The 12,272-nt window shown below is 37.2% G+C and overlaps 1 protein-coding gene across 1 annotated transcript in view; it reads left to right on the top strand.

Moving 5' to 3' along the window:
- DOCK4 (dedicator of cytokinesis 4) overlaps positions 1-12,272 on the top strand; it is a 705,907-nt gene that overhangs the window by 577,136 nt on the left and 116,499 nt on the right. Inside the window, exons 33-34 of the mRNA XM_070948091.1 lie at positions 5,483-5,509; positions 5,668-5,763. Coding sequence (XP_070804192.1) covers positions 5,483-5,509; positions 5,668-5,763 — 123 coding nt within the window. The remainder of the gene's footprint in view (positions 1-5,482; positions 5,510-5,667; positions 5,764-12,272) is intronic.

The raw sequence follows: 12,272 nt of genomic DNA on the forward strand, positions 1-12,272 counted from the left end.
GAGTGTGGGTCAATTTGGGAGAAGGGTCCTCTTACTCACACACATGCAAACATACACACGTTTCCCATGCTTTTCCATGCTTTAAAATTAAAATTTAGAAGTACTCACCTTCTTTCCAAGCAGCCTTTGAGCTCAACACTCAAAACCCCTTTAAAACCTAGTCCCAAATGGCCAAGGCCCAAGAAAACTTACCCACAGATTCAATGGATATGCTGCTAGCAAGGGAAGCTTACTTGGGCAAGGTCCATTGTTTAGGTTAGCTTGGAATCCCATCTCTGGAGTGCCAAATTGTTGGAAGAAATATCCTTCTTGGTTCAGTTCCAAGTGGGGAAAAAGACACTGGAAGCATGGAGACTGCTTGGAAAGGTGGTTTAATGGTGGACAGAATCACATGAGTTGAGTTCCTGAGTAGAAAAGGGGAGGAGATGCTGGGAGTGCCTTGGTTTTATGCCCTCTATTCGGCCCCACCTTAGTGTTTCCAGTTCCTGTGTAAGAAATGCATCCTGATTGGTTGTCAAACTCCCAGGGGGCGGAGATCTTAGCTAACTTTGTAGGTTGTCTCCCAGGCTTGCTTCCTTGCCATGTGGTGAGTTTTTGTTGCTAGATGGGTCCTATTATGTTTTTTGTGTTGCAGATAATGGCCCATTGACAAAGGTGTGGGACAGGGAGCTGCAGGGAACTCCTTTGTCTTTAAAACATGTTTCTCCATTTCTCATCCAGGGAAATGTAATATTCTGTCTTTTTAATATTTCCTAAAATATTTCATTTTCTAGGAGAGGGATGGGTTTATTTCCTACATTACCTAGTTGGTTAATGAAACACCTGTAAGTAAATAACCAAGGGCACCAAGAACTCCACAGTTTGTCCCTGAATCCACTGATATGTTCTTCTGTTGGAACATACCCCATAATACCTGCTATCACACTATCTTTGTGAATAGCCAACTTGGAATTTATTTAGATAAACATCTATAATACTGTGTTGTAAATTAAGGTAATGGTCAAATTATGTGCTCTAAAATGATAGTTTCATAAAGTGCTGAATAATTGTCAACAAGCCTGGAAAGTCATCAGATACATCTGATGAAGTATCAAACAATGTGTCCTTCAATTGGTACTAAATACAGGCTTTGATAGGTAATATTTTCTGAGTAAAAATGTTAAATATATATTGGTGTTGAATTGTTGACTTCTGGTAAATTGTTCAAATGAAGCTCTTTTTTGTTTGAGAAGCAGCATGAAAAGACTCAAAATTATATGCTCACATAAAGGCCTTAGCAAGTACAGTACCCCATAGGTGAACCCCAAAGTACTATCAAAGAAGACAGAGTTTAAGAAGAAAAAGACAAAACCCAGCATCAGAAACTTACATCCAAGCAAATAGTGGTACAATTAGATATCAATTTTCTTGTTAAAATACAAAGGGCTTAAATATTCATCCTTTTTACTATTTGTATGTATTTAAAAGCAGGGAAATAAAAAGTCATGCACTCAACCATCCTTTGGTTTCTCTAACCAACATGATAATAAACACAATTGTTCAAACTAGGTTTTTTGTACAATATGCTGTGTGTGTGCTCTGTGAATGCTAAGGATTAGTGCTAAAGGCAAGGAATGGTATTTAGAAAGCAAACTATTTTCAGAAACAGGTTTAGAGGAATATAGAATAACCCATATTATAATGAAACATGTGATGGAGTTTTTCCCTCATGATATGCATGGCAGAATGCTAAAAAAGCTGAAATATGCCATTCTCTGACCTGTCTAGCTATTTCCTGAGGTAACTAAGTCTTGTGTTTGAGAAGATCTTTTGTTATGAATATTTACTTTAAGTATTATCTTTGAAAGGTTGCTGTATGAATGCCAATGCCTTGAATGAATTCTTGGAAATGTACTCACTCATCCACCAAATCTATCTATCTATCTATCTATCTATCTATCTATCTATCTATCTATCTATCTATCTATCTATCTATCTACCATCTATCTATCCATCTATCTTTCTTTCTTTTTCTTTCTTTTTCTTTCTCTCTCTCTCTCTCTCTCTTTTCTTTTCTTTCTCTCTCTCTCTCTCTCTTTCTCTCTCTCCCTCCCTTCCTCATGAGGTAAGGCTATAATTAATATGATTATAACCACCTCTTTCAAGATGCTCTCTCACTTTGAGCAATTTTTAATGTTTGGTCATAGAGAAATTTTCAGATCTGAAAATATTTTTATGGTAATTTCCTAATTCCTTATCATTTCCACAAAAAGTGAAGTGCCTTATATCCATGTTTTGTGGCCCATATGTATTTTCTGAAGTTCCCCAGGCAGATTTATAAATACCAGAGAATAAATTTCCTGGGATTTATTTCATGATTTTTCCTAATCTATAGGCCTTCAAATATTTTTAGTTTAGTTTACTTTACTTTATTGTCATTGCACATGGTACAACGGAATTAGGCTGAACCAGATGCAAATAAACAGTACCCAAGAGCAATAGTATTTGCATAGAACTCTTGGCTTTCCTTTCCCCAGTTTTTTTAAAAAAATAATCTTTAAAGAAAAGAAGGCATACTACAAAACAAGCCATAAGATCTACAGCTGTAGTGGTACAGTGGTTAGAATGCAGTATTGCAGGCGCCTGCCCGCTGTCAGGAGTTTGATCTTGACAGCTCAAGGTTGACTTAGCCTTCCATCCTTCCAAGGTCAGTAAAACGAGGATCAGATTGTTGGGATAATATGATGACACTGTAAACTGGTTAGAGAGTGTTGTAAAGCACTGTTCTGTTCCCGTCTCACACACGCACACCAGCAGTCAACCAAGAGTTAAAATAAACCAGCAGACAAGAATTTCTTTTGATAACAGAATTGGCAGCAACCCAGTGGCTGCTTGCCAAAAGTTTTTACTTACAAAGGGAGGTTTATCTCCTTCGACCGAAACATCAAAGTAAGTCCACAAAAGCCAAAGAATAGTCAAATCCAGTCCAAAAATCAATCCAAGCAGAGCATATAACAAAGTTCCAGAAATGCAGAATGACTTGCTAGCTTTCAGTTTTGTCTATCACAAAGCCTGAATGGCCACCACACCCCCTTTTATCCCCTGTGAGGTGTGGTCCAGTGACTCAGCTTAATCTCTGGCATGCCTCCTTCTCTGCTGCGCACACTTGTCTTTCCGACACTGTCGGGGATCCAGCCAAGACTTATCTCCGTCGCTGTCTAACTGCGGCTGCTCAGAAGTGCCTGGCTCCTGGCCTATCTCTTGGCCTTCGGAAGACACCTGAGGCATTGCAGAGAGGAGGGTCCTGGAGAGGGAGGCCTTGCCAACTCCTCTCCTTCATTTTCGGAGTCTTCTCCCTCCGATAAGACAGGCTCGGGGATCGGAGTCACAACAAGCACTATGAAGTAGTATATAAATCTAAGTGTTATTACTATTCCTATTGAAGATGATCTCAGGCATTTTTTTGAAAATAAAGATAATGGATGATTATAGTGTCAACTTGTTAAGATAAAGAAAAAAAAGATAATTAGGGCTTGTCAATTCTGAGACCAGAGGATGATGTATATAATATTACAAAAAGAACAAATTTACAGCTTTCTTTCATATTTAAGATATGCTCCATAACAATCTCATGGGAGCACCTATGACATAATCTCAATAGTCTAAATGTGCTCCTGGGCCTAAGAAATTACTCAATAGCTCAAGCTTCAAAGAAACAGGGACCTGGAAAATAATCTGAAATATAAAATGTGAAACAACTTCCAATAGTCCTACTTCATTCTTTAAACAATCCTGGAATTCAGTCAACTGTGCAGTCTTTAATTCCTCTCTTACAGGAAACAGACTTGTTTAGCTACAGGAAGGGAAACAGTAAATCTACTGCTCAGCACCTAAATATTTTCACTCTTTTATTTAGCATATAACTGTGAAATTCATTCACAGGAGCAGACTTTTGGTTTTACTAGATTAGAATTAAGTTAGGTTTCTGGTTGTTGGTACTTCAGGGTACAACAAAACCCAAGATAGCCTTGGATCATCTGAAAGCTATTTGGCAGCTTCTGGATAATATATACTGTAATATATTACAGTATATTAGCATATAGTGATGGAAGTTATAATACACAAGTAGCAATTGTTATGTATAGCTGACTTTTCATGCATTGGTGAACTTTGTATGATTCCACTTGCAATCATTTCGTTTGCATGAGTAGCACTTATGTGGTGTTAGTTCCATATGTCTTTTGTCATCTATTACCATTTTGACCTGAAGAAAAGAATACTTTATTTCTACTAGTTTGCCATGCCATGCTACTTTGCTATAGACATTTATCCATTGCTACCTATGCTTTGTTGTTTCCTTGGTGATTTTTTTCCTACTATACCCTGCAATTGAGTCTGGAATTTTTGCCTCCTTTTACCATTATCACTACTTAAAAGGAACCTACTGGATAAATATAAGCCTTATAATAATTGAACTGAAAGTTGGATGATTTTTTTTATTACCTATATAACTTGAGATGAGCATGACAATGAACATTTCTCCCTGATCTAGTATACTAGGTTTTTTTTTGTACAAAACATACACCTATTAGTATAATATTTTAAAGCTTTTTCACACAACTTCTTCAAAAAGTGTAGTTGATTGAGTCAATGACCCTGTTTCATGCTTAAAAACATGTTTTATCTGATAATTTAAAAATGTAGAGCTCTATCATGTAATATGGAAAGCAATAATCAAGAAGATATATGCAGAAGGTACTTATCTCAAGCTGTACAGTAGGTAAACATGCATGCATATGGATTTGGGAATAAGCATTTGGGGAAAGAGTATTCTGATATCTATTATTTAATTATTGAATAAAGGTGTGTGTATTGGTTATGGCTCTACTGACTTTTGTATTCATTCTTTGTTCTGGAATTTATCATTTATTTAATGGTTAAATAAATGAAATTAACATGCAGAAATAACACCAAGGAAGTATATTTTTAAAAATCCCAGGAAAAGCCTTTTCCTGTGGCAGTTACAATGCAGTAAATTGAGTGGGTGCAGAACTACTGTTGGTTGAAATATGGGTGGGGGGGATCTTACATTGAGAAGATTTGAAATCTCATCGAACAGGAGCAGTGAGATGGGAAATGCTGTCTTCTAGGTAACAAAATTTTCATTTTTCCCTTGATGTCAAAATGCAAGTTTAATGAAGTACAGTAGATTGGTATATAATAAAATCCTGGCTCTTTTGAATATAATCTCTTCCTCTCTCTTTCTCTGCAGATGATAGATAGATAGATAGATAGATAGATAGATAGATAGATAGATAGACAGATGATAGGTAGATAGATGATATTTGTGGTTTTTTCTGTATGTGTGAGTCTGTATATGCACATTTGCATGCAAACGCACACAAAGGCACACACATATATATAAACATATTTCTGTCTATGTTGAGTTGGAGTTGGCTAACCTTAAAAAATCAATTTGCCTTGTCAATGCTTCCTGGAGTAGAATTCCACTTTTTGGTCCTTATCCCAGGTAAGACAATATTTGCAGTTGTGTTTTGTATAAAATAACAAATATTAAAATGAACAGATATTGCTAAGACATTTTAGGTACCTTTGAGTATAAATTGGTTGTTATGGAGACTGGTAAAAATAAATGCTGATATTTTGCCCTGGGTTCATTCCTTCTAGCCTGCTGAAGAAAATTGAACGTGAAACATGGAGAGAAAGTGGTGTTTCATTAATCGCCACTGTAACCCGTCTTATGGAGAGGCTGCTGGACTACAGGTGAGCAATGGATGCATGCTTTTCAGCAAGAAATATTGTATTGTCTGCATTCTTCCGAAATGAATCATTTTGGGAATAATATAAACAGACACATATCAGTCATCAAGTTGTCAGATTGTACATTACAAATACTAGATCTTGTACATTACAAAATAGGTCGTCCTGCATGTAATACGCAAAAGATGAACTTATATTTCAACAGTGCCCCACATCTTAGACTCCTTATCTGTTGAAACTTTGCATGTCACAGAGAAAACTTATAACAGAATCAGAATGACATGCAATCTTTCTGTGCCCAGGAAGTTCTTCCCTTCCCTCCAATTTTGGGGTGGCATAATCAGGAAATATTTATGGAATCTAATTATTCATAATATATAACCAGTTTTAATTAGAAGCTTTATAGTAATGAAAAATCTGTAGATGAGTTTGATACCGGTTGCATTTCAATCAAAGCTAGACTTGCTTTTAGTACCATTAAAATCATGGGTAAAATTTGGGATCTCATGAAAGGCCAGAAAAATAGTGATTTAATATATTATTATTATATTTTAGTGTTAGGGGAAGAATGTCTGTGCAATGTTCTGCCGATGATGACAAAATAAGTTGATTGGCATTAGATATTAACATGAAATTGGCAGGGAGTGGGAATGAGGTGATATTTTCTCTTCTACCTTATACAAGAAAATGGTTTCCCCCGTCCTTGATTGTCCTTGCTATACTATGTCAAGAATGAATTCAGTGTCAGATAGCTTCTTTATCACATAAAGAAAGCATTCAATGTTGTCTTTATTTTTGCTGTATGAGGTTCTACAACTGGCAGAACTATAAATAGAGAATGAATCATCTTAGACTCTATACCTGCCTGATGCTCTCCAGTTACCCTGAACTATGCTTTCTAAAATGAGTAACAGGACAAGCCATTGTACCACATATATAAAGACACCCTGTAAGGAGAAGATTGCTCTAAATTCTGGGCATAGCAGAAGATCTTCACTGACCTCTAAAAGCTATTGGCTTCCATTTGTTCTTGCAAGGGCGCTGAATTTTATCTCTTCATGCAACTAATAGGAATGAATCTGAATCTTAAGAACAGGAATATTTTTATGTTCTTACAACTTTCTGTTGTGAACTGTGCTTCATTGCTACCAATAATCTTTTAAAAGAGATTCCAAATTGTTATTGGGCATCACTGAAAGGTCCACATTTAACAACAGATAATGAATTTAATTTGCATTACCAGTGGTGTTAATATTATAATGGGCTATGATTTAAAAAACCATGTAATATGTCACAAAAATATTCCTATTGTAAATGTGGGTGGTGATACTGAATAGATGATTTCCTGATGATCAACTTCATGGCAGAGGCAAGATCCAAAGCTGAAATTTACTAATTCAGTATCTTTATTGCTAGGCTATGTTATTTGGCAACAATGTACATGCCATACTCTGGCTCTGTTAGAGTTCTAAGCATAGAGATTCTGACTGCCTCAGTCAGGTCTCTTAGGAAAGAAAGACCCTAGACTCCATTTGATTGAAGTGATAGGCTCTTTTACTAAAAGCTGCTGGCTGCAATAAAGTCAGGCTAGAACTAAATTTCCTGCACAAAAAAGTTACAGATTTCCCCCCTCATTCCCAGCCCTCCCAGGTGGCTCTGCCACAAGCTGGAGAAGTCCTGGCATTTTTCCTTGCCGCCTTTTGGCAGAGATACAAATAGGGTAGCTGGCAACATAATTTTCTATGTCCTTCTTTAGTGACAGCTACCAAAACTGGCGCTTGACGAAGTGCAAGATTTTGACAAAGCCTAAATGTCCCACTACTTTTGAATCATGACTTTTCTGTTAAACCATTAATCATTGACTTTCAGGAATGTATAATTTATTCCCACCCAAGCTAAGACATCCTGCATCGTACATTCACCCTTATGGGTTTGGAACCACTTGTCCTTCTCTAATGCCCTTTTTGGGGTATCCCTTAGGTCCTCAGCTACCTGGACTTTTAGCTTAGCTTGCCCTCTGGCTGTGACTGGAACAGCTAATTGCCGGAATGGGATAACTGGTCTAATTACCTCCAGCTTTGAATAGGGCATCTGCTAGGAAGTTCTCCCCTCCCCGCTGGGAGATATCACAGTATGACATTGAATCAGTTAAAGTACTGAGCCCAGCATACTTGCTTGGATGATAATTTGCGGTAGTCTTTAAGGCTTCTAAGTTTTTTTGTCAGTCTATATCTCAAAAGAGGTTTTTCCCCTTTCCAAGGAGTGTCTCCAGGTTAAAAGCACCCAGCGCACTACATACACTTCCTTTTCAGAAACCCCTGACCTATGTTCAGTTTTGATAAGCTTTTGGGAGATACAGGCAAAGGACTGCAGGACCCCTACTTATTTTTCTCCAGAAGCATTGCTCCCACTGCCATATCACTAGCATCTGCTTGAATGACAAAGGTATCATTGGTGTCTGGGTGTTTCAGCACCGGTTCTGCTGTGAACAGGCACTTGAGGTTTTCAAATGCTGCTTGGCATTCCATTGTCCATTTCAGCGGCTGGTTAGACTTGGGGTTCCCTTTCCCTTTTGTCTTTACTAGGTTGGTGATGGGGAGGGCTATCTGGGAAAATGATGGGGTGAATTGACAATAAAGGAACGTTTGTAGTTGCTGAGGGTCGATTTCTATTCCTTCATGGGAAATGTGATACCCCAGATAGTCAATTCTATTTTGGTGGAATTCTCATTTAGACAGTTTAGCATACAATTGGGCTTCTCTGAGCTTTTTGAGCACAGCCCTGACTAATTTTACATGTTCTGCCATAGATTCGATATGGATTAAAATATCATCCATTTAGACCAGGGGTATCAAACTCAATTTCATTGAGGGCCACATCAGGATTGTGTTTGGGCGGGGGGGGCAGGTGGCCATGGCCAAGGTGGCCATGGCCAGCTCGCAGCCCTCCCAAGCTCCATTTTTGCTGGCAGAGCCATTGCAGGCCAGTCTTTTGCTGTTTCCAGAACAGCCCCATGGGCCAGATCTAAGCACCCTATGGGCTGGATCTGGCCTCAAGCCTTGAGTTAGACCAGAACCTGATTTAGACCAGAACCTCTTTGTACAGGTGCTCATGCAGCACTTCATTTATCAGCTGCATAAATATACAAGGGGCATCCTGCAGTCTAAAGGGAATTGGAAACATTACCGAAGGGCTAATTAAAAGCTGTTTTTCACTCATTGCCTTCCTTGACTCTAACTCAATAATACGCCTGTAAGGTCCTACCTCTCTTTCCCGCTCAATAAAGTAGAACTCTTGAAACAGTGTATTTCAAAAGGATTTTTATTGAGTAGAAAGTGATAGCAGAACAAAGGCAAAGCAGACTCCCTCAAGATCTTTTTATTTCAACAGGCTGGCCTGGCCTAACTTCCTTTTAATTGTTAATTTTAAATTTGTTTTAAAAAAATGGAGATGTTTTAATCTGTGTGGGACAAATTATTTAATGTGTTTTCATATTGTTTTTTTAAATTTTGGATTATGTGTGTTTTATCCTTTGGCTGTTCACCGCCCTGAGTCCTTCGGGAGTAGGGCGGTATATAAATCCAAAATAAAGTAAAGTAAAGTAAAAGACTCTAAATCCCCTCAGGCAATACAGTTAGAAATAAGGCATTAGAAACCCCTCCTCCAGTCAGATGTGGATTCAGCCAATCCACAGGTGTGAAGATGTTGTTGCAACAGCCGTCCTAAGAACTAGCTTATGTTAAAGTTTATACAAAGAGGACCAGGCAGGAAATAGGATACTTAGGATACATAGAAAAGAGAACTAAATGTGACAAATCCAAATCTCCCCCTTTTTCCACGAAGAATGGCAGATACACAGATCTTACAATATCCTTCATCAGCAGTGGGTAGATATTTTCAACACAAACAGTGTTTAGCCTGCAATAGTCAACGCATAGATGAAGGGACCTATCTTTTTTTTTTTATTGCAAAAGTTTTACAATTACATTTTCACCCCATTTTCCCCCCTATCCCACCCCCCACACCCCACCCTAACCCCCCCTAACCCCTGACTTCCACAAAATATAATCCCATCAAAATCCCCTTTTTATAAAACTTGAACCCCTCAGACCCCCTTAAAAAATTTTTTATCTTCACAGTTTTCATACATTTCTATTTTTATATAATACTTTCAATGAAAAACTACTTGGTACTTTCTAACTTGATATTTGTTCTGCACATAATCTATCCATTTTTTCCATTCCCATTCATAAGTCTCTTGTGAGCGATCTTTTAAATATGCTGAGATCTTCGCCATCTCCGCAAAACTGGCCATCTTCAAAGTCCATTCTTTGATAGTGGGTAAAGCTTCATTTTTCCAATATTTACCTATCAATAATCTCGCTGCAGTTATCATGTACAATATCAACTTGATTTCATCCAGTGTAAAACCCTTTACTATACCCAATAAAAACAATTGTGGAGAAAATGGAATTTTTTTCCTCAAAACATTCTGCATAACCCACCATATTTTTATCCAAAAAGCCTTAACTTTCTTACAATTCCACCAAACATGATAATATGTAGCATCTAAACAATCACATCTCCAACATTTTGGCTGAACATTAGGATACATACAGGATAATTTCTTGGGATCTAAATGCCATCTGTAAAACATCTTATAAAAATTTTCCCTCAAATTTTGCGATTACGTAAATTTAACATTCTGAACCCATATTTTCTCCCATGTTTCCAACATTACTGGTTCTTCAAAATTCTGTGCCCATTTAATCATGCAATCTTTAACCAATTCAGTTTCTGAGTCCCTTTCTAACAAAACATTATATAGCCTTTTGATATGCATTGGACCTTTCTCTTTTATATGTCTAACCAATTCTTCCTCATGCAACATAATACCAGTTTTTTGGTCCTCTTTCCATCTCAATTGTAGTTGATTGTATTGAAACCAAGTTAAGTTAATCCCTTCATCCAACAGTGTCTGTAATGTCTTCAACTGCCATCTGCCCGCATCTGTAAAAAGAACCTCTTTGTATAAAACCCCCCTGAGTGACATTATATTTGTATTCCACATAATATGACCAAGATCCAGCCATAGCGGTATTTTATAATCCCATTTGAATCGGTGCTTCTTCCATACTCTCATCAGAGAATCTCTAAATATATGACTTTTAAATACTTTATCCACTTTGTTTTCATAAAACAAGTAAGCGTGCCAACCAAATTCGAGATCAAAACTTTCTATATTCAATATTCCAATCTTTTTCCTTTCAAACCAATCGCTTGCTTGAGTCAAAGCTGCTGCTTCATAATATAACTGTAGGTTTGGAAGTTTAAGACCTCCCCTTTCCGGAACATCTTGCATAATTTTCAATTTCACTCTCGGTTTTTTCTCGTTCCAGACAAACTTATTCACTCCAGTTTGCCACTCTTTCAATTGTTTATCACTTTTAAGCACCGGAATCATTTGGAACAAAAAAAGAAATCTTGGCAAAATGTTCATCTTCACTGCTGCTATTCTTCCAAGTAAAGAAAGCTGCAGTTTTTTCCATGTCTCCATGTCCTTTTGTACCTCTCGCCACAACACCTCATAATTATTTTGAATCAGTTTCATATTAGATTCTGCAACCTGAACTCCTAAATATTTAACCTTTGAAACAATCTCAAAACCTGCCCTCTTTTCAAGTTCATGTTGTCGATCTTGTGTCATATTTTTGACTATCATCTTAGTTTTTTTCTGGTTCAGTCTAAATCCTGATACTGTACCATAATCTTTTATAATGTCTTTCATCAGGATTATTGATTCCACCGGCTGTGTTAGGGTAACAACCAGATCATCTGCAAATGCCCTTATTCTGTAGTCTTCTTGCCTTATCACTATACCTTTCAAGCTAGTCGAATCCCTTATTATATTCAACAAGACTTCTAATGTTAAAATAAATAGCAAAGGGGATAACGGACAGCCTTGTCTTGTACCTTTTTCAATTTTAAAGTCTGTTGTCAAACTTCCATTAATAATAATCTGTGCCTTTTGCTCTTGGTAAATTGCTGAAACCGCCAATATAAATTGATCCCCAAAGTCCATTTTTTCCAAAGTCTTTAATAGAAAATTCCAATCCACTCTATCAAAGGCTTTCTCCGCATCCAAAAAAGCCAGCACTGAAGGGATCTGTTTATTCTTCTCAAGATATTCCAATAAATCTATCACTTGCTTTACATTGTCCTTCATATATCTACCCTCTATAAATCCCACTTGATCATCATGAATCACCTCTTTAATTACTGGCATCAACCTGTTGGCTAATACTTTTGCATAAATTTTGTAATCATTATTCAGAAGAGATATTGGCCTATAATTTTCCGGTTTTTTAGGACCTGCTTGCTCTTTTGGTATCAAAGAGATATAAGCTGTTTTCCATGATGGGGGTATTTTACCCCCTTGTTGTATATTACAAAATAAGTCTCTAAGTTGTTCCACCATTTCTGCTTGCAAAGTTTTATAATACACTGCAGTC

The sequence above is a fragment of the Pituophis catenifer genome, unplaced genomic scaffold, assembly GCF_029215685.1.
Source record: "Pituophis catenifer annectens isolate HBS135680 unplaced genomic scaffold, rPitCat1.0.hap2 SCAF_7, whole genome shotgun sequence".
Classification (NCBI taxonomy): domain Eukaryota; kingdom Metazoa; phylum Chordata; class Lepidosauria; order Squamata; family Colubridae; genus Pituophis; species Pituophis catenifer.